The sequence below is a fragment of the Anomaloglossus baeobatrachus genome, chromosome 4 (genome assembly GCF_048569485.1).
Source record: "Anomaloglossus baeobatrachus isolate aAnoBae1 chromosome 4, aAnoBae1.hap1, whole genome shotgun sequence".
Classification (NCBI taxonomy): Eukaryota; Metazoa; Chordata; class Amphibia; order Anura; family Aromobatidae; genus Anomaloglossus; species Anomaloglossus baeobatrachus.
The window spans coordinates 476,964,792-476,988,823 of NC_134356.1; the positions used below are offsets into that span (position 1 = coordinate 476,964,792).

Genomic DNA, 24,032 nt, shown 5'->3' on the forward strand with positions numbered 1-24,032 from the left:
CAAACGTGCTCCATCCGCCATGCTGCGCACTCCCAAACGTGCTCCATCCGCCATGCTGCGCACCCCCTATCATGCTCCATCCGCCATGCTGCGCACTCCCAAACGTGCTCCACCCGCCATGCTGCGCACTCCCAAACGTGCTCCATCCGCCATGCTGCGCACTCCCAAACGTGCTCCATCCGCCATGCTGCGCACTCCCAAACGTGCTCCATCCGCCATACTGCGCACTCCCCATCGTGCACCATCCGGCATGCTGCGCACTCCCAAACGTGCTCCATCCGCCATGCTGCGCACTCCCAAACATGCTCCATCCGCCATGCTGCGCACTTCCAAACGTGCTCCATCCGCCATGCTGCGCACTCCCAAACGTGCTCCATCCGCCATGCTGCGCGCTCCCAAACGTGGTCCATCCGCCATGCTGCGCACTCCCAAACGTGCTCCATCCGCCATGCTGCGCACTCCGAAACGTGCTCCAACCGCCATACTGCGCACTCCCAAACGTGCTCCATCCGCCATACTGCGCACTCCCCATCGTGCACCATCCGGCATGCTGCGCACTCCCAAACATGCTCCATCCGTCATGCTGCGCACTCCCAAACGTGCTCCATCCGTCATGCTGCGCACTCCCAAACGTGCTCCATCCGCCATGCTGCGCACTCCCAAACGTGCTCCATCCGCCATGCTGCGCACCCCCCATCATGCTCCATCCGCTTAGGAGTGCGCAGCATGCCGGATGGTGCACGATGGGGAGTGCGCAGTATGGCGGATGGAGCACGTTTGGGAGTGCGCAGCATGGCGGATGGAGCACGTTTGGGAGTGCGCAGCATGGCGGATGGACCACGTTTGGGAGTGCGCAGCATGGCGGATGGACCACGTTTGGGAGTGCGCAGCATGGCGGATGGACCACGTTTGGGAGTGCGCAGCATGGCGGATGGACCACGTTTGGGAGTGCGCAGCATGGGGGATGCAGCACGATGGGGAGTGCGCAGTATGGCGGATGGAGCACGTTTGCTCAGCCTCTCTCCTTCCAGCCTCCCTCAGCATCAGCCCCCCCCTCCCAGCCTTCCCCAAGATCAGCCTCTCTGCTCCCAGCCTCCTCCAGCACGCCGTGCTCCTCTGCCGACACTCACCCACACCCGATCGCATCCACTCACCCACACAACCGATCGCATCCACTCACCCACACAACCGATCGCATCCACTCACACACACAACCGATCGCATCCACTCACACACACAACCGATCGCATCCACTCACACACACACCCGATCGCATACACTCACACACACACCCGATCGCATACACTCACACACACACCCGATCGCATACACTCACACACACACCCGATCGCATACACTCACACACACCCGATCGCATACACTCACACACACAGACACTGACGATATTGCACATACGCGCTGATACTCACAACATCCGGGGATATCACATGCTTCTGGCCATGTGATCCTCCGTCAGGTCCTGGAAGCTCACAGCACAATATCGCCGCCGAGAAGCAAGCGATATCCCAGGATGTTGTGAGTATGTGGATGCGATGTGATGTGTGTATGTGAGTGAGTGTGATCTGATTTGTGTGTGTGTGTGTGTGTGTGCTGTTATGTTATGTATGTTCTGCAGCTGCAGGACCTTGATGTGTGGATGTGATGTGATGTGTGTGTGAGTGTGAGCCGGTGTACACTGGTAACTATGATACACATCGGGTAACTAAGGGACCTTAGTTACCCGATGTGTATAATGGTTACCAGCTTTCACGGCCTCCGTTAAGATCCCAGCATCGCAAGGTTATGTCTGGCGCTGCCGGGATCCTGACGGAGCCGGTGTAGAAGCAAGCGATATCCCAGCATGTTGTGAGTGTGTGGATGTGATGTGTGAGAGTGAGTGTGAGTGTGATCTGATGTGTGTGTACTCACCTGGGAATCGGAGCCCCGTGTCAGTTGGGCCACAGCGAGCGTGCATTGCGTGAGGGGGCGGGGCCTGCAGAGAGCCGGGGCGAGAGGCCAATCCGTGTGGGGGGGCGGGGCCATGGCGAGCCCAGCGGCCAATCAGCTTTGTGTCACCGTAAGGACACAATTTCGGAGCATGACAGACAGACAGACAGACAGACAGACAGACAGACAGACAGACAGACAGACAGAATAAGGCAATTATATATATAGATATTATATATATATATATATATATATATATATATATATATATATATATATATATATATATATATACACACACATATACACACACACACACACACACACACATTATATGTGAGAGAACTGGAGCATCTGAGGGGTTTGTGGTAGCCAAGCTCTTAATAGCTCCCCCTCTGTGATCCCACTGTCACCAAGTAAAAGAAATACCAGTGAGATCAATCCTTATTACTTGCCTTACTGTTGAAGGTTTAATTTTTAGCCCTTGCAATTATATATTGTTCAATAGGCTATAGTGACTTCTGGTTTAGGTTTTTTTCATCACTGCTGATTAATACAGCTCTCCTTTACCGGATTGTCACCATTATGTGTTTGTTGTCCGTTTTCACCCCCTGTTTTTAAATAGGATTATTAAAAGTTATATTTTATCTTTACCCTGCTAATCACCACACACACACACACACCAGAATTAAATCTAATAGGCTCACAAGGCTTGAGAATAGAGTCTATACGTAACTGAGGACGGACAACATTAAGCAAAGTGTAACCAGGACACTTGTTCAAGTCTTTTTTTTCTACACTCAATCTTACAAGGAGCAAGATACAAGGGGCTGGTTCTTCCAGCTGATACAATAGACACTGATAAAAATAAAGTGACCACACAATAATTGGACTGCGAGACCCAGATCAGTGAATTGTGTTTTTTTTTTTTCTTTTCATAAAGACACTAAAAAGATACCAAACAAACACTCATGTAGCAACTAATGAATGACTTTTTAGCAACAATAATCCAAATATATTGCACATAAACCTGACAATGTTTATTTTGTATAAATATAATTACATACATATATGACAAGTGACTCAAAGATTAAAAACCACCTCAGAAAACTTCAAGATAGGCAATGTGGTCACATGTAATGGTCTAATAATGGCATAGTACAAAGATCAAAATAAATCAGAATAAATAAAGTGGGCTAATGGTGGCGCAGGAGCCGAATGCATGCTTTGTGTGCGGTTTTGTCAGGGGCTCCCGAGGCAGTACATGGACTATAACACGTGACCTCACTTCCCTTTCTTGGGTTTAATGTTTTTAATCTTTGTGGCAGTTGTTATATATTTTTTGTATGATAAAGTTATTTTATATAGTCATGCTTATGTGCAATATGTTTGGATTAATGTTTCTGGAAAGTTATCCATTAGTCACATTTAGGGTATATGCGCATGCTTCAGTTTTAACTGTACTAAAACTGCAACTTTTCCCAGAGTGCCTTTTATTTTTGGAAAAAAACCCAAAAACGCTTGTAATGGTAGTGTGTTGTTGGTGCGTTTGTTAATTATGTATTTGATGCTTTTTTGTGGAAAAAATAGCGATGAGTGGACTGGACTGAAGTCCAACCCCCGCGGGATCAAAGGCACCCATGTGGGTCGGACACTAGGGAAATAAATAAAAAGTAAAACTAAAAGAAAAAAAAACATAATAGAGCTAGTGCAATTTACTTACAGAGTCACTTGCGCGGCTGTACACTTTCCCCCTGCAGCCGCTCATTCTTCTTCCGGGGGTCACTCATTAAGCTCATGCATATTCACTGCTTTCCCTGCCCACTGGCATCTGTGATTGGTTGCAGTCAGAAAGCGCCCCCAGCCTGTCTGACGCCTCCAATCACAAACCCGGTCTGCGGGTCAATAGAGTACAGTAAAAACAAATAAATGAAAACAGTGTGTGGTCCCCCCAAATTTGAAAACCAGCTAAGATAAAGCCAGACAGGTGGAGGCTGGTATTCTCAGAACTGTGAGACCCACATTATTGGGTGCCTCCCAGCCTAAAAATATCAGCTTGCAGCCGCACAGGATTGTTGCATCCATTATATGAGACAACCCCAACACTTTACCCAGATCTTCCCAATTGCCCTCATGTGATGGCAATCGGGGTAATAAGGGGTTAATCTCAGCTCACAGCTAACACTAAGCCCTAGATTAGTAATGGGAGGAGTCTATGAGACACCCCCATCACTAATCTGTAAGTGAAAAGAAATAAATACAAAACACCCCAAAAATCCTTTATTTGAAATAAAATACAAAGAAAGACCCTCTTTCACCCCCAAAACTTCCCTGCAGGTCCGACATAGTCCACATGAGGACCCACGATGATTCAGCTCTGCTACATCCGATCCTGGATAGACTAAAATCATGTCCGATCTGTCCAGGCTCCATGAAACACTGACAAGCTGAAGTTGCATATTTTCTGCAACTATTTTAATTAGGTTACTTTTTCTTTTAATCACATTATTGATGCTACAGTCACACCCCGTAAGTCAGTTTCCATTGTGTAAAATAAAAAAAACAAAAAACAAAAAAACACCCGAAAAACAAAAAGGAACACAGTGGGCATGAAATTTCTATAAATCTCGTTCACTTTTCTGAGACTGTTAGACACAGTTTTTTTGCACAACAAAAACTCACCAAAACACTTATGGGAAGTGAACCTTAAAAGGGAACCTGTCAGCAAATTTGGGGCCTATAGGCTGTGGCCACCACCAGTGGGCTCTTATATACAGCATTCTAACATGCTGTATATAAGAGCCCAGGCCGCTGTGTAGAACTTAAAACACACTTTATAATACTTACCTAAACAGTCGGTGCGGAGTAGATGGGTCGGATGGGTACCTCCGTTCTGCGGTACTGGCGCCTCCTCTTTCGGCCATCTTTGTCCTCCGTCTTCTGAAGCTAGTGTGGATGATGCGTCCTTCGTCATCCACACTCGCCAACACTGGGGTCCTGCGCAGGTGCACTTTGATCAGCCCAAGTAGGGCAGATGAAAGTATTGTAGTGCGCATGCGCGGAACCTCAATGTCGGCTATTGTGGACGATGTCAGATGCATCATCCACGCTAGCTTCAGAAGGAGGACGGAGACACCCATCTGCTCCACACCGACCATTTAGGCAAGTATTATAAAGCGATTTTTACATTCTACACAGCGGCCTGGGCTCTTATATACAGCATGTTAGAATGGTGGTGTCCGCAGCTTATAGGCCTCAAATCTGGTGACAGGTTCCTTTTAAGCCACTACCTGGAATGTGATGGTCCAGCTTACAGCAGGCGATCTCTCTTGCCTTTCTAGATCACCTTCAATATCACAAGTAATTTAAAAGTTACAGGTTAAAGAGGACCTGTCCCAAGTTCAAAACAGGCCAATTTTTTAACTTCTTTTATCCCCGCTGCTCCCATGAATAATCCACTGGGTTAGTTTTATTCTTTGTACTTTTTTAATCTGCCATATAGTTAAAGAAATATGGGTCTTTTTATTCAGTGCTATTTTGTATGACTTTGTACCAAGAAGGTAGGGCTCACAGGATTCTCTGGGGTGTAACTATGCATTATCATACTATGAGACACTTCTCTTTAGTTAAAACCATACAAATTGGCACTTTATATAGAAAGCCATATCTCTGCCTCCAAACAACAAAACAGAATTCATAAAGGAAGAAGCTGGACAGAGACAGGTCCTTTTTAAAGGGAATCTGTCAGCAGCATAATGTAGCAAAAGAGATTCTGAATCCAACAATACCAGGGGTTGCTGAGAAGTCTTTGGCTGTGTGATCTTTGTTTGTTTCTATGGCAACGAATGTTACATCACATGAAAGCCTTATGTGTCTAATATATGTTTTCAAAATGTTGTGTTTGTTGCTTATGGCAACAGTGTTCTACGCACGCGGGAAAACAAAAAGTCAGAGTCTAATGTGATATTCACAGCAACTGAGAGCAGGGGAGTGATAAAATTCTTCTTTCTGCAAGGAAAGTCCGTGAAGGATATTCATGGTGATATGTCGCAGACATTGGGGGGGGATCAATGCCCTTCATATTCCTTACTTAAGAACTGGGTTGCCAAATTTAAAATGGGCCACTTCAGTACCAATGATGAGGAATGTCCTGGACGACCGAGAGTGGTTGGTGTTGTTCTGGAGATCGTCGATGCTGTGCACAACTTCATACTGGAGAATCGACGAATTTCAGCTAAAGCAATAGCAGACATCATTGTGTCATTATGCATGAACATTTGGACATGAGGAAGCAATCTGCAAAGTGGGTCTCCAAATGTTTGACGACAGATCAGCGAAGCATGGGAGTGAAAACTTCATGGTCCATTTGTCAGCGTTTTCGGACTGATAAGAAGTTCCTGGATCGACTGGTCACTATGGATGAAACCTGGATTTATTTGTATGACCCTGAAAACAAGAAGCAGTCAAAGTGGAGGCACAGTGGTTCTACTCGTCCAAATTAGTTCAGGGTGCACAAATCAGCCACTAAGGTGATGGCATCTGTGTTCTGGGATAAGGAGGGCGTGCTGCTAGTGGACTACCTTCAAAAGGGTTCCACCATCAATGCAAGGTATTACATTGAACTTTTGGACCAAAGGAAGGCAGCTCTGAAGGCCAAAAGGCGTGGCAAGCTGTCCAAAGGAATCTTGTTCCTACAAGACATCTCCGCTCAAACTACACGTGACCCTGGCAAAACTGCCTGAGATGGGCTTCCAGCTGGTTGACCACCCACCTTATTCACCAGATCTAGCTCCGTCCGACTATCAATGTTTCCAAACCGGAAGAAACACCTCAAGGGTACCAAATGTCACACTCTCTCCATCTCTGATGCCATGGCTGCCTGGTTAAAGGCACAATGGAAATCCTTTTTGCTAGGCTTACAAGACATGGAATACGGATGTAAAAAGTGTGTTGACATTAGTGGAGAGTATGTGGAATAAATGTAAAGTTTCATCATCTTCTCTCGTTTTTTTCTGGGTAAAGCCAAAGACCTATCAGCAGCCCCTCGTATCTCACTTTGAATACTGAATGCAGCTGTTCTGACACAGTCACGAATTTTAGTTTTAGCAAAACAGCAGGTCTTAAAAAGCTGCCCCCATGAACACTAGGCTTCTATGTACATTTCTATAAACAGAAGCTGCTAAAAACAGAGGGGGGCAGAGTCGGACTTGAGCTCACAGGCTCCTCTGTCCCACTAATGATAAAGCTACTGAAGTTTGAACTACAATTGCAGGTAAACAAAAACACACTGTGATAAGAAACACCTAGCTGTAATCTGTATTTTAACCCTTACAGCATTACATAGCAAAAACCTGCTGACAGATTCCCTTTAATCTAATGGTTGCATTATGGTTACAGGCTACACAACTTTTCAGAATTAGGCCCCATTGTTCCAGGTTTCTTAGTATATAATTTAGTTCCAATGAAAGACTCACATCTAGAAATTCAATAAATCACTGCAGGGATTTGTAATTATGGGTGATTAATTGTACTTTAGTCTTCTATATTGAAAAGAACCGAACATGAATATCCTTTTGTTAAAAGGTATACAATTCGTTCAGTATTATTCTTATGAGCCCACAGTATCTTATTGAAGCTTTCACTGACTTTGTTCCTCCTTATGGCAGTTCTTGCCTAATCTCCAAAGGTTCTATAGAGTAACTAAAATGTTATCTCTTTATGTAATTTGCATAGCAGTGGAGGCTGGCACAATGAATTCAGGTGCTGCCATGATCTCTGAGACAAGACAGCCACATCCTTCCTAATAAATAGAATAAAATGAAGAAGTATCGAGAAATTACCAGCTGGCAGTATTAAAAATCAATTCCAATTATAATTCTGGGGTTGAAATATATCATTTTGTGTGCTCTGTCTGAATGGAATGTTTACTAAATAGCTTTTATCAGTTACTGGAATATGGCAGGTTAGCAAACTTATTTTCTATTAGAAAACCTATTAGTGCTGAGCCATCACCATCAATGGGCTTCTAATGCTCAATTAAAGGATTGTACTGCATCAAGTAATAAATTACCAATTTTATAAAGATTGTGTCACTTTAAATGGAACCTGATAGGAGATTTCTGCTATGCAACCCACGAGTGACAACTCTGGTCAGTAGCCGATATGTAGCATTAACAGAATCTATGCTGAGCTTTATCATTGAATTGTAACACATTTGCGTCTGGTAACAGCCATCACTGTGCTTGTTCTGAAACCTACACTGGTAGCACTATATTTGCGCGTAGAGATACAAGACCTTTGAACAGACACACGCATGGCTCAAGTGAAAACTGCCATGGGAGCTGAGAGGGAAGGAGAGGCGGGTAAGCAGCTGCTGGATTGGGGTAGTTGGTATCTTAGGAGTTAACTCCTCAGCTTGGAATGTAACCACTGCACATTGGTAGTTGATCTCCTTGATAACAAGCTATACATTAACCCCTTAATGACCCATGACGTACTGGGTACGTCATGGATCATGTGCAGTTAATCCCCGCCCCCTACCGTGGGCAGGTGGCAATCCGCGCACATATCGGCTGTTTTCAACAGCTGACAAGTGTGCTTGGAAGCGATTACACCCGCGGCCATTAACCCCTTACATCTCGCTGCCAAAATCTAGCAGCGAGCTGTATATGCGCACCGCCATGACGTGCCTTTCGGTGGTTGCCATGGTAGCACAGGGTCATGTGATGACGCCTGTAGCTAACATGAGTCACTTCCTCTCAATGCCGGAATACAGCCAGCATTGAAAGTAAAGCACCAAATCTGCAGTTCTCAGCTCTGAAGCTGTGATCTGCAGATAGGGCAGAGCGATCGGATTGCTGATCGCTATAGCCCCCTAGGGGGACTAGTAAAAAAAAATAAAAAAATTAAAAAAAAAAACCCTAAAAGTTCAAATCACCCCCCTTTCAACCCATTGAAAATTACAGGGTTAAATAAATAAAAAAATACACACATATTTGGTATCGCCGCATTCAGAAATGCCCGATCAAAATATAAAATCAATCTGATCAGTAAACGGCGTAGCGGCAAAAAAATTGCAAACGCCAAAATTACGTTTTTTGGTCGCCACAAATTTTGCGCAAAATGCAATAACAAGCGATCAAAACGTAGCATCTGCGCAGAAATGGAACCGTTAAAAAAAATCAGCTCGAGACGCAAAAAATAAGCAGTCACTGAGCCATAGATCCCAAAAAATGAGAACGCTACGGGTTTTGGAAAATGGCGCAAAACGTGCTCCACGTTTTTTGGACAAGCTTGTGAATTTTTTTTTAACCCCTTAAATACAAGTAAACCTATTCATGTTTGGTGTCTACAAACTCGCACTGACCTCAGGCATCACATAGATACATCAGTTGTACCATATAGTGCACACTGTGAATAAAATATCCCAAAACCTATTGTACAATCACACTTTTTTTTCAAATTTTCCACACTTGGAATTTTTTTTTGCTGTTTTCCAGTACACTAAATGGTAAAACTTATGGTTTCATTTAAAAGTACAACTCGTCCTGCAAAAAACAAGCCCTCATATGGCAAGATTGACAGAAAAATAAAAAAGGTTACGGCTCTCGGAAGAAGGGGAGCAAAAACAAAAAACGCAAAAACGGAAAGTGCCCGGGGGCTGAAGGGGTTAAGATAAAAACAAAAGTGACAGCAGATAAAGCAAGTTTATTGTAAACGTGCTTATTTTTCTGCTGTCCACCATTCACATTAGATGGCTTTTGGCCGAATTATGGTTCAGTTGGCCATTTGACCACTAGCCATTTCTGTTGTTCACATACACAGGAACGCTTGCTTGGTCAAACACTCCTGTGTTCTCTATGAGAAAGTCGTTGCCAAAACAAGTCTGGTGACAACTTTTGTCTAGGAGCAGAAAAGTATTAGAAGTTCGCAATCGACCACGCCAGATCTTTAACGCCCCAACAATCCGTTGTACGGCCAACAATAATCTGAGGATGGGGGACACAACACAAGGAATTCGCAAACATAAGTGGTCTTCCAGAAATCTAGGCACATGATTCTATTGCCTACTGGCCCCTTTTAAATTCAGTTGGGAATTAAAATATTTTCTTATTTACATGGGACAAAATAATCAGAATTTCATAAAACAGAAGTAATGACTGATTTCTTCAATAACAAAATAGTAAATAGGAGCTGGAAAAAGAAATCGCGCAAAATAGGGTCTTATCCAATTTAAAATCAAAGGAGAAACGGCTCAGAAAGGCTCACCTTGTGTAGTTGTGCAAGTTACAACCACCATAAAACGCCTGAGGCCACTGCAGAACCCATGTGGAGATACAAACAATGGAAGGAAGAAAAGGGTTAATCTCCTGCGCCGCCAAACCAGTCCAATGTTGTAGATAAAATATGATTGGTCAACGCGTTTCAAAGCCCTCGGAAGCTTCTTCATTTGATGATCTACATCATTGGACTGGTTTGGTGGCGCAGTAGATTAACCCTTTTCTTACTTCCATTGTTTGAACAAAATATGCAATACCAATTTTCTTTAACAATTATGTAAACCAAGTGTGTACTAGGGGTAGCTCAGATCTTGGGGAATGGGTCACTTATCCTACAGCAGCTAATTCCTTGTAAATGTAAAATACTCTTGATACAACACCTAACTTCATGGCTCTAACACAAACGGGATCAAGTTGATCGGCACTTGTTTAATGGCCTGTTCAGACAGCCTGACAATCATTGTTACCACCAGCACGTGATAATTGGATAATTCTGTTCTCATACAGCATCATGTTAGAGGCAGTACTTGCCGCAGTTTATACAGTGATGCCATGCCTATAACAATGATTTGTATGCCAGCAAAAAACATCCAATTACCAACAAATGAGCACTTTGCCTGTTCGTTGGGTGAATGTCGGCATGTTTACACAGGCCAATAATCTTAACGCTCGATCATTGATCTCGTCCTGTCTAAACAGCACCTTTAGTAGAGATTGAGTAATATTTTTAGAGATGAATTTGCACTGCCCTTGTGTGACTGCCACAGAGAACTGAAGAGGATCTCAGATGAGGCTAGTGAGACTAATCTTTACTTATATCCCTTAATTTATGGAAATAACCACTTGACTCACAGGAGCTAGAACAGGTATCTGGCAAAAAATAAAAGGTTGCAACCTATGTATGAATTTTAGTTTCTCTGTTGGTTTAAATATAAAAAAAAAAAAAAAAAAAAGAAGAAGAAAAAGGGGATCAGTAGTAGAAACAAAACCTAATAAGTGCATACCTCTGGATCCACCAGCCAGCCATGGTATAAGGGTATATCCATAAGATCAAATACAATACACTCGGGTGTGTACTCGAAGACGCGCACTCCGGTGAACTTCACATTGACATCTAGGCCGGTCTGTAACTTGTGTAGGATTGCCATAGCATCGCTCATATTCTGCAACACAGGAACACAAGTGGTTTTTATTGCAGTTGCTGGAGTATTTGATATCAGCAATTGTAATTCTCACAACAGAAATTACCGTACTGCCAATGTAAAAAGGTTACACAGACACCAGTTAGTATTTACAGCCCTGTACTATGCATAAACCCATCGCATATGCCAAGTGCATGGTTATAAAAAGTATAATGCTGAGGGGAGCCACAATATGAACAATTATTTCTTACATAATAAAGGGGATTCCCTATGGAGCAGATACATTATAACAAGAAAGGTCATGTATGAACCCTACTGCTCTCTTACAGGTAAGGCTAGTTACACACTTGCGTTGAACGGTATCCGTTGCATTGCGTTGTGTGACGGATGTGTTGCATATAGTGGCACAACGGATGCAACAAAACAACGGAATCAGTTTTTGTTTGTTTTTTATAGTTTACCGGCGCCAGACTATTGTGAACGATCAGCTGATCGCTCCCAGTAGCCGGTCGCCGGGTGATCAGCTGATCACTCCCCGTAGCCGGCCGCCGGGTGATCAGCTGATCGCTCCCAGTAGCCGGCCGCCGGGTGATCAGCTAATAGCTCCCCTTGGCCGGCCGCCGGGTGATCAGCTGATCGCTCCCCTTGGCCGGCCGCCGGGTGATCAGCTGATCGCTCCCCTTGGCCGGCCGCCGGGTGATCAGCTGATCGCTCCCCGTAGCCGGCCGCCGGGTGATCAGCTGATCGCTCCCCGTAGCCGGCCGCCGGGTGATCAGCTGATCGCTCCCCGTAGCCGGCCGCCGGGTGATCAGCTGATCGCTCCCCGTAGCCGGCCGCCGGGTGATCAGCTGATCGCTCGGCCGCCGAGAATGTGGGCGGGGGGGGGGGGGGGTAGGAGTGGGTTGAGCAGAGTGGGGCCATGGCGCTGAGGACAGGTGAGTGTGTGTGTGTATACATACATGCAGAGTGGAGTGCGGGAGGGGGCAGAGCCAAGCTGGGAAGTGTCTGGCTCCCTGAACACGTATCGAGGGTAAATATCGGCAAAGCACTTTGCTTGGTTACCCGATATTTACCTTGGTTACGGGTGCAGGGAGCCAGAGAGGGCAAGCGCAGTGAAATCCAACGGACTGCGCTGCTCAAAAAAAGTTGCATGCTGCGTTCCTCCCGCCCACCGCAGCGTCAGAATAACAACGCTGCGTCGTCCAGCAGATGCAACCGCTGACACTTGCGTTACACTGCGTCATCGAAGTCTATGGAGAATAGCGCAGTGCGTTAACAGACTGCGCTATTCTCCATAGTGACGGACTCCGCTGAATGCAAGTGTGAAAGTACCCTAAGCCACTGCTTTTAGTACGCAGACCTGCAAGCACACAGTTGCCTGGGAGTAAGCCTACTAGAACCGGTCTTGAATGGTTGGTAAACCGGGCATGTATTCCCATCATGCTCATTGCCTGACAACTAGAGCTCGGCAGTGGAAGCGCTGTCTGCCTTAGAGACAGTAATAGGCTCAGGACACATTTCTCCAGGAATTTTGTAGTTTTTAATCTTGTTCTGTGAATAATCTTTAGGTGAAAATAAGAAAAAAAAAGGATCTGTAGTATGAGAATGAGTGGCGGGCCTTGTAGTTCTCTTCCGGCTGCTTTCTTTAGTTCAGCAGAACATCAGTGTTATAATCTATTCATGTGGAAGAATTAGGTTAATGTGCTCTTTTTATAGGTACAGCTCCTCAGTCGGTGTAATACAAGTGCGCTACTATACAATCAGCCAAGAAAGAACAGAACAAGGCACGCATCAATGCATGGACAGAAGTGACTTAGTAGCTCAAGCCACTCAAACAATGGATCATGGATTCAGGCTCAACTGTTTAACCCCTTCCAGACTGGTAATCTTTTGGGCCTTGGTGACCAGATCAGCTTTTTTTTTTTGGAATGAAGCATTTTAGAGGTGAGGTTTTCTTTACAACAAATTATGTCCTTGAGTACCCATTTTCTAATTAATGTAGCCAGTCAAGGATGTAGAGATGTTTCCGAGTACAGTCGCCCACTTCTTACCCCCTCCCTATATGACTTGACCAATATCTGTAAGGACCGGGAACATCACCATAAGCCCATCATAAGTCAATGTGACTACAAAATCTAAGTGATAGCTACTGACTTTATTATGTGGTTTAATGGGAACTCATACTAAACTCACAGAATAGGACTCCGAACTAATAAACTTTCGCAGTGTGTGGCAGGATGGAGCAACAACACAATGTAGAAGAACTTCTTAGTAATGTTTTTTGTTGAATGCAACTTTCAGTAAAGAGCATAGCACATGCTAAGCCCAACAGTAATCACTATAAGTAAGAGTACTCCCTTTAAACTGACTCTACCTCTCAGAAAGGCAAACAAAAGAAAACAAAAACGCAAACATTTATATATCTTAATACACACACACACACACACACACACACACACACACACACACACGTCCCAATTATAATGAAGGTTCTCATTTTACATTAACTGCAGAACTTAATATTTGGGGATCATAGACTGTATTTTAAAAAGAAACATGACCTGATAACGTTTTTATGTTAAACAAAGTAGAAATATATATAATAAAAATTGGCCAAGTTTCTTCAGCTTTAAATAATCCCGAAATGCTGCAGTTTTCTCGCTAAGGCTAAGTTTACACACTGCGTTTTTTGGACGCTGCATTTTTGTGCGTTTGTTGCGGCAAAAAACGCACAAAAACGCACCCGCGGCAAATAAGCGGAAAAAACGCGTGTTTTTACCGCGTTTTGGTGCGTTTTTTTTTTATCAGTGATCAATGTCATTAAAGATTGTTGGGGAAAAAAAAAAAGGTCTGATGTCATTTCTTTCTTCAATATGTTCTTCATTCTCTACTAGTGTATGCAGGAGAGCAGACAGCTGCTGAACTACAAGGCTCAGCATGCTCAATCCAGGACTGTATGCTAGAGGGAGAGGCAGGGGGAGCAGAACTACAAGGCTCAGCATACTCCATCCAGGACTGTATGCAGGAGTTTTTTGCCCCCCCCAAAAAAATGACGTGGGCTTCGCCATATTTTTGTATGCTAGCCAGGTACAGCAGGCAGGTACGGGCTGCCCCCTACCCCCAGCTGCCTATTTGTACCTGGCTGGGAACCAAATATATAGGGAAGCCTTCTTTTTTTTTTAATTATTTCATGAATTGCATGAAATAATTTTAAAAAAATGACGTGGGCTTCGCCCAATTTTTGTGTCCAGCCAGGTACAACTAGGCAGCTGGGGATTGGAATCCGCAGTGCAGAGTGCCCAAGCTTTCTGGGCACCCCCACTGCAAATTGCAGTCCGTAGCCACCCTAGAAAATGGCGCTTTCATAGAAGCGCCATCTTCTGGCGCTGTATCCAACTCTTCCAGCTGCCCTGATGCCGGGTGGCTTGCTGGGTAATGATGGGGTTAGGACTAGCTGTATATTATCAACTGGCCCTAAGCCCGAAATTCATGGTGTTATGCCAATATTAGACATGGCCACCATGAATTTCTAGTAAAGATATAAAAAAACATAACACAGAAATTTTTTTTTATTAGAAATAAAACAACGCATGCGTTTTTCACGCGGTTTTGGTGCGTTTATTTACCGCAGATGCGGTAATCTTCAACTCCCAGAAGTTTCTCAAGAAATTTTCTTGAGAAAAATCACTTTTCTAGTGTGCACATAGCCTTAAAAGACCTTTACCTGATACGACTAAGAACAGCAGTTCAGCCTAACACAGCCCTTTTCTACAGGTCACAGCTTAGCTACTCTCCCTTTTAAACAGTACCGAATAACCCCAAGATTTGTGATTACCATTCAGTTGCCTGCCTATGGGTTTTAGCCTGTGATTCCTTTTCTTTTCTCCTTTTGGAGGTATTGACTAGGAGTTATTTCTACTTACAGCAGTTGAATCAGCTGCACTACTTGTTGCTCTGGCCTCCCAGTCACTGAACCAGACCCCCTTCCCTCTACTGGTATACTGCCATGTATTCCTCCTGTCCTCACTGTAAAGCTATGTGCGCACGTGTGCATTTTTCATGCGTTTTGGCAGCATTTTAAACTGCAGCGTAAATGCATGCATTGAGCGTCCCCAGCCAAGTCTGAGAATTAAAGGAAATTCCATGCGCATGTTGCTTTTTTAAACGCAGCATTTTGGATGCCAAATATTTGACAAAATCGTTGCGTTTAAAAAAGCATGTCACTTCTTTTGTGCGTTTTGGATGCATTTTCCACCCACTCTGTCTGTGGGAGCGCACTGTCAAAATGCATTCCAAACGCAGCGTTTTGGATGCATTTTTTAACGCACATGCAGTGTTTACTGCATTCAAAACGCTGCATTTTGTCAACCAGAACGCACACGTGCGCACATAGGCTTATAGATCTGCCTGTCAACTTGCTTCCTTAGTACTGTTATTCAACTGCATGCCCATACAGAAGTAATTTTGTTATGGGGCTTCGGCTCTGGAAAGACACTGCTTTTGCCATTGGGTGAGGCAAAACAAAAAAGTAAGGGGGGGGGGGCACAGATTTCTGCTGGCTCGACCCGCTATTTGCCTTTCTAGGCACTGAATCTGGACCTACTGGCAAATATGGTCCTGCTCACCAGAAGCTATAGAGCAGATAAGCAAGGGAATGGGGCAGTAGTACAGAGGAATGGCTGGGATTAGTAGGTTAATATATGGGTCTATGATTACATAGAGCTGTCTGTCACTACATCTCATAGAATAAAATGTCCTTCTGACATTCTGGGGTTGTGCTCTTTTTCCTGCATGGCGCCTCTTGTGTATGATTGGTCAATGCACAGGTGAGAGTACACGAGCCCAGAGGCAAGTCTGTGGAATCGTCCTATAAGTCTTATCAAAAAATATAACCTAAAGTTTACAAGCTGATACAGTGGAACCTTGGATGAAGAGTAACTTGGTTTGAGAGCATTTTGCAAGACAAGCAAAGCTTTTTACAAATTTGTAACTTGGTTTAAGAGCAATGCTTTGCAATAAGAGCAAATCGTGCACACTTCCGATTCCGTCCTTTCACCACGCTCTGACCCGCTCTTGAAGTACCTTTCTGTATATATGTACTGCTTACTGTATACAGTATACCATTGCACAGTACTGTATATAATATACAGCATTTCTAAAAATTTGCATTTTTGGATATAGTATTGTTCTTTCAGCTAACCAGTACAGAACATTGTTGTACTGTACCTTCCGCACACCAACAATTCTTTTGTAAGCTAATATGCAGTTTAATTTGTTTTACATGTTTTTTTACTGTACAGTATTTTGTATTAGTGTACTGTAATAATTTTATATGAATACAGTACATTATTTTGTATTACTGTAATACGTTTGTATAAATACAGTATTTTTGGGTTGTGGAACGAATTATCTGCATTTCAATTATTTCCTATGGGAAAATTTGCTTTGATATAAGAGTAACTTGGTTTAAGAGCACAGTCCCGGAACCAATTATAATCCAAGGTTCAACTGTATCTGCAACGGAAAGGAAACATTAACTTATTATATTTATACTATTCCATGATGTGGCCAGATTACCATGCTAAACTGGGGAAAGGTCCCATCTAAATTCTCTATCTCAAGCTACCGTGAGCCATTTTCTGAGGGTAAAACGCAAACCCTTTGTGATACTTTTTTGTAAAGAGAACAATTTAGGATCAGATCCGTTCACATTTCATTTTCGCTAGATTTACATTACACATTCTTTGTACCTTCAGGATCTTTCATGAATGCAGTAAGTAAAAAGCAAAACTCCGCACTAGTGAGCAGTCACAGTAACATCTTTCAAAGGGTTTGACAACACAAAGCACCTGAGAAAAATTACAGCTCAGTTATGGCCGACAATAAAGCAAGTCTGCAGCGGTGATAAATGTCTAATGTAGAAGTCGCACAAATTACCCCTTTCTGCATAAAGTGCCTCTGAAGGAAGGAATATTGAACTTGTACAATCTTTTTGTAAATGAGATATGAATAAACTATCTGAAGAAAAACTACAAGGCAAGATGACCCAGAGCAAGACTCTACTGTAATGAGCATAAGCCACATATTGCTGTATTCTGTACAGTCCATGCTAACTGTGGCCTCATCTTGTATTCTTGCAATGGAAAGAATATCCTGATCACATTTATGCCTAATGCAGTATTATTGCGCCATTTGAGGTGGTCTTGTCGTATTAAATGGGTTACATTACAAAAAGAAACTTTGCAATTTACATCTGTTTATTTTATCTACCTTTTATTTTTTTCCCTTCCCACTGAAGTATTTTTTTTTATTTGCTCTTTTTATTCCAAAGCCAATAACTTATATTTTGTAGTCCACATACAATATGAGGACTTTTTTTCTCTTCTTTTTTTTTTTTTGCAGGATAAGCTGTATTTTTGAAAGACACCATACAGTATATTGTAAAAAAAAAAATAAAAAAAAAAAATTAAAAAGTATTCTGAAACAGCAAAAACATTATTTGGTGGGGGTTTGTTTTTATAGCGATTTTTTTTAATTTGTATTGCCTCTGACTCTCGTAATCTTTTAATTTTTAACACTGAGCTACGTGACAGATTTGTTTTTTGTTTTTTTTTAGGTTGGGGGAGTATTTTTTAATATAACTTTTTAATGGGTAAAAGAGGGGAAATGTCAACTTTTAGGTTTTTACATTTTGTTTTGAACCTATGATCATCTAATCGCTCACACTGTATACAGCAAAACAATTACATTGCCTTATATGCAGAAAATCACAATCCCTTATGAAGCTTAGCCATAAGCACCATCATGGCAACCTACCAGCACCCCGAGATCCCATCCTGGGTAAAGGGCGATGGGCCCATCACACAGACAGCCCCCCAACTACAGCAAGCAGCCTTTGAGGGGATAAATAGAAGTGTTAGGAGCTCTGTACGGGCACACGCTGACTGCTCCATACATGTGCACATGGCTTGCACTGTACACGCACAGTAAATGTTGGGAAAGTGTTAAAGATCCTCCTCGTTCTCAAGAATGTGATTTTTAATTCTAGCGTTTACTGCTCATTGCGTAGGTTATCGGCCACCTCTGAGGTCTATTATGGGTGGGCAGTTTTCTAAGCAAGAAGCGACCTCTAGCAAGCTCTCTGCTTTATAAGTTGCAGGCACTGCTCTGAGCTGGACATATTGCTGGATCGGGCCAGCTTTAATATCCCTTCACGTCTCAGAGGCTTCAGGTGCCAGGAAGCAGAAGAGTTTAAAAGAAGGAAAAATAGGAGATCGCTCCTTTAACCATTTCCCGACATGGGATGTAATGGTACGTAATATATTGGGTCCCCCGTGTATGGAGTAGGCTCAGGACCAGAAACAGCATCATACCAGCTGCGTTAAATAGCCGGTATCTGCCTACAACTACAGCAATCGGAAATTGCTCTGATCGCTGTAGTTTAACCATTTAAATGCCACTGTCATTCTCTGTACAGCTAGTGTGATCCTTCATGGTTTTGCTGCCTTCAATTCTGCCTACACTGTGCACATTCTAATAAGAACAATGGAAACCACTTTGCGGATAGGTATGTCGCCCAAAAAAATAAGGCTATGTGCACACGTTGCGTTCTGGCTTGACAAATAATCTGCATTTTGTCACTGCATGTGCGTTTCAAAATGCATCCAAAACGCTGCGGTTTAGATGCATTTTGAATGCAGATTGGATGCGTTCTGGATGCTTGATCTGCCATAGACAGAGAGGGAAAAGCATCCAAAACGCATAAAGAAGTGACATGTTGCTTTTTAGAATGCATCGATTTTGTCAAAAATGTAACATCCAAAACGCTGTGTTTTAAAACGCAATGTGCACATAGAATTTGCTTAACTCTCAAACTTTGCTGGGGATGCACAACGCATGCATTTACGCTGGAGTTGAAAACGCTGCATAAACGCATGAAAAAACGCAACGTGCGCACACAGCCTAAAAGTTCTAGCGAGGAAGAACGGGAGAAAATAATGAAAGCATAAAAGCTGAAGATCACCGGTTGGAAGGAGACCCATCACTACTCTTGACATGTCCATTTTAATAAATTCTTGTATTCTCTATTTTTAACTTCATATTGTGCTGTTCCTCTGTTAGTCCTGCTAGAAAACACCTGTATAAATTGACAACGAGGTTTAACATTTCCCTTATCTAAGGATAAGCACTCATGGGGCATTACGGGACTGAGTCCATATGCCTTGAATTGGAAACACCCAATTGTCAATTTAGTCATACATTTCTAAGAAGAATAATAGACTTGTACAACGAGTTAAAAAAAAATAAATAAAAATATTCAGAAAAATATTGGAAATATAAATTAACTTACTAAAACAGACATGGCCAGATACCCTATTTACAAGCAGAATTGGCACAGCTACAAGGCCATTCATACCTGGACACCCACAAGCGTCCATAGCATCCGGAAACTCATTAGCAAGTCTGATGTGCACGTGAAGTTATATGAAAGCACTGGATTTATCTGTTTTTCTCATTTTGGATGTACTGTGGAAATTCTTTATTTTTTGAATAGCAACAATCACTTTATGTAAATCTTACACAAATTGTATTCCAGCTTCAATCATTGCAAAAATGACATTGATCCAAGATATAGTGTTCTATTATCAAATGCATTGCCTGTATTTGTAAAAATATAAAATAAAAGTATACTAATTATGACTTCAACCTTTTCACGACCTATCACATACTAGTACGTCATAGATCATGTTCCCTGCTTTGATGCGTGCTGACAACCTGAGCCCGCATCTTTCCCTGCACATGTCTGCTGATCTGAGAAGCCGACATTTGCCTCTAACAGCGGCTAGCAGATCGGAGATCCACCCGCGCATGATAATTAAATGCCGGTGTCAACCTTTGACATTGGGATTGAACGTGTGCCAGCGAGAGCGTCATTCCCCGATCCCATCAATGGGCCCGTGACATGATCACGGGGCACCAAGGGGTTGTCATAACAGCTGGGGCGAGTCAGCTGATGGCACCTGTCATGATGTACTTCCTGTGAATGCTGGCAGAGCGTCAGCACTTGTACTGTACAGAATAATGCTGATAAACTGCTCTGTACAGCACAACCGATCAAACAATTGTAGCTTCAAGTTCCTTAAAGAGGCTAAAAAAAGTGAATATTTTTTGTAAAAATTAAAAAAAAAAAAAAAAATAGAAAATGGAAAAATAAAACCCCACAAAGAGTTAAAATCACCGCTTTACTGCCCCATTGAAGAAAAAAAAATACCCCATGTAGCACAGCCACGATCAGAATTGCCTGATCTATAAAAATATCAAATTAATTTATCTGATTGGTAAAGGGTGTAAAGGAAGAAAAAAAGCCAGAATTAAGTTTTTTTTTTGGTCACCACAATATTGTTTTATTCCCCTGTTTTATGACATCAGATCTACCCAAAATAGTGTCAATGAAAACGTTAGTTCAGGATGCAAGAAATAAGCCATCACTGAGCCCCCAGATCCCGAAAAATAAGAACGCTACGAGTCTCGGAAAATGGTGAAAAAAAAAATAATTTTTTTTTTTGTTTTTTTTTACAAATTTCTGATTTCTTTTTCACCACTCAAAAAGCCATAAATCTATACATATTTGGTATCTTCAAACTCGTACTCTCCTGGGGAATCATACCATCAGATCAGTATTACCATATAGTGAACATGGTACATAAAAAAAAAAAAAAGCATAGTGGAATTGCACTTGTTGCCATTTCACCGCACTTGGATTTTTATTTCTTTGCTTTTCAGTACAATAATAGGCAGAATGAATGGTGTCATCCAAAAGTACAACTTGCCCCCCAAAAAACAAACCCTCATATGGCAATAGTAATGTAAATTATTATTATTATTATTATTAAATAATAATAATAATAATAATAATAATAATAATAATAATAATAATAATAATAAAAGTTATGGCTCTCGGAAGAAAGGGAGGAAAAAATGGAAAAAAAAAAAATGGAAAATCGCCGAGTGGTTTAGATTTAAAAAAATAAATAAAATAATAACGGGGAAAGCCTCCTACTTGCCAAGATCAGGACATGTTCCCCTGATCCCGACCCGCACATTTTTGGTCTTCTTTGTACATGCATTTCAACGGTTCAAAATTTTTTTGTCCCTTTTAAAAAAATTGAACTTTCCCCCAAACTTTGTTGTTTTTCTGTGGAGACACACATTGGGCTTAATTTTTGTTGATTGTTTTATTCCTTTATTTATTGCTGCCATCAGGAAAAAAATGTAAAAAAAAAAAAAAAAAAATATTATATAGGAAATGTCTCCTTTTTTTATGACCAAGAAAGGGCCACAAAAAAATATTTTAAAAGTTGTATTCTCCTTTGCGAAGAATTTATTTTACTATATATATTTGACGTCAAGTAGATGGGACTAGAAAATAAACAAATTTCTACAAAGCGCATCTTTTTATTTTACATTACAACATAAACACATTATTTTCATTGCTAGTTTCCCCAGTAACTGTGGCTGAAATATTAGTCCCAGTTACAGATGAAATTCAGTTTGCCTGGGTTTCCTAGGATCCAGCAGCTTCTGCTCTCTCCGTGCACCCAGCCGATCACATGATCACTGGGTCCGGAGTAGGACGCACTGTCAGTGTTTCTTAATGCTGGTTTCACATCAGCGTTTTCCTGCCGCACTCGCAGATCCGACACAAGGACATTACAGTACCTTAAAGTTCACTGGCAAGCTCCGGGCACATGCGGTCATGTGACAGCATGTGACCGGGGCTTGCCGCACTGTCTGTGAACTGTATTGTACTGTATTGCCCTTATTCTGGATCCGGCAGTGCGGCAGAATACCGCTCTTGTGTTTGTGCCCTGATCTGCATACACAGGTGCTTGTTCAGCAATCAAAAAGGCAAACATGGTAAGAAATCTTGTTTGCCTCCTGTGTGGAGGTCTGGGTGTGTCTGCAGGATTTCATTCAAGCTGCTAACCTTGCATTGATATTTTAGACAGTCCGTGCAGAGTAAATTGTGGATGTCTGGAGTTTATAGTCTTGGGTGGACCAGAAGCAGTTAACGAAACAAACAAAAAAACAAAACAAAAAACAACAAACTGCTGCAGCGTTGGTTGTGAACCAGAACACAATGGGAAAAGAACACACAGATCTGACGGGAGCCCAAGCTGATCGAAATACGTATTTAATAACAATTATGGCTAATCATTATCGATCAGGTGTGGAGAAAGCCCACCATTATACAAGCACAAGAAAAAGTGATGAAATGGAAGCCATTACCTGCTCGTAATTCAGCCGTTGAGCCTCAGAAATCTCTTTTGGTTTTGCTTCTAAAATGTAGTCTCCTAGAAAGATAAAAAACACGTTAGAAGATATACACAAAGTGACACTTTCACATTTTTTTTTTTTTAAAGACAGCAGCATATATAAAATCTAGTCAGCTAGACATAATAATGAATTTTGCATCAAAGAAAAAATAAGACTCGACATTTCTGTTATGAAGTGTTCTTTAATATCGGGGAGTTAATTTAATTAGATCATATTTTATGATGATGCACAATGAGAAATAGCTTAAACCAGGTACACTGACACTTGTAGAGGTTATCCCCAGAACACAGTATTGGGAACCACATTTTACCACATAATGGGCACAAGCATAAATTGTTTCAGTCCTGGTGCTGAGGGCTTTCAGCATAAGTGTTGTCACGCATAAGGCCGCTTTCACATTGCGTTATTACCTATGTTCACTGGTCTTGTCAGGGCCTCCATGCGAACCCCCAACAAAACGGGTTTCGGACACATGAGCTGACGGGGCCATTGACTGTAATGGAGCAGACAGTGTCACAGTGTGCTCCCTTGCACCATATTCAGGCGTATACGCTTTCTGCAAGCGGACACCCAGATGTAGTCTACTACGTACCGAAAATGGTGCAAGAGAGCACACGGTAACTTAGTCTGCTCCATTACAGTCAATGGCTCCGTCGGCGCATGCGTCTGAAACTCATTTTGTGGGAGGGGGGGGTTCGGATTGAGGCCCCGACGGGACCAATGAACATAGGTAACAACGCAATGTGAAAGCGGCCTTATGCGTGACAACACTGATGCTGAAGGACTTCAGCACCAGGACTGGAACATTTGTGCTTGTGCCCATTATGTGGTAAAATTTGGTTCCAAATTCTGTGTTTTGGGGACAACCTCTACAAGTGTCAGTGTACCTGGTTTAAGCTATTTCTGATTAGATCATGTTTTATGATGATGCCCAATTAAATGAACTCACAGATATTAAAGAACACTTCATAACAGAAATGTCAAGTCTTTATTTTTTCTTTCCTTTGATGCAAAATTCATTATTATGTCTGGCTGACTTTAGATTTTATTCCAGTTTCAGACAGAGGCTCCGACGAGACCAGTGAATGTAGGGAATAATGCAATGCGAAAGGGCCCTAAGGTGCACTGAAGGGAATTTTTTTTAGTAAAGCATGAAATAATCATAATTATAATAATGTCATACATTATACTTCTGATTACTTACATCGTAAGACACTTTGTAACATTGACATTGGAACACCAAGAAGAAAAAGTCGTGGAATTATAGAAATCACAGATTAATCACTTTGCATATCAAACAAATCTATCAAAAAATGGAAACCAAATA

General features: G+C 42.3%; 1 protein-coding gene across 1 annotated transcript in view; it reads right to left on the minus strand.

Moving 5' to 3' along the window:
• MINDY2 (MINDY lysine 48 deubiquitinase 2) overlaps positions 1–24,032 on the minus strand; it is a 115,646-nt gene that overhangs the window by 37,235 nt on the left and 54,379 nt on the right. The window contains exons 3-4 of the mRNA XM_075345726.1: positions 22,658–22,722; positions 11,231–11,389 (exon numbers count right to left, since the gene is read on the minus strand). Of these exons, the coding sequence (XP_075201841.1) occupies positions 11,231–11,389; positions 22,658–22,722 (224 nt within the window). The remainder of the gene's footprint in view (positions 1–11,230; positions 11,390–22,657; positions 22,723–24,032) is intronic.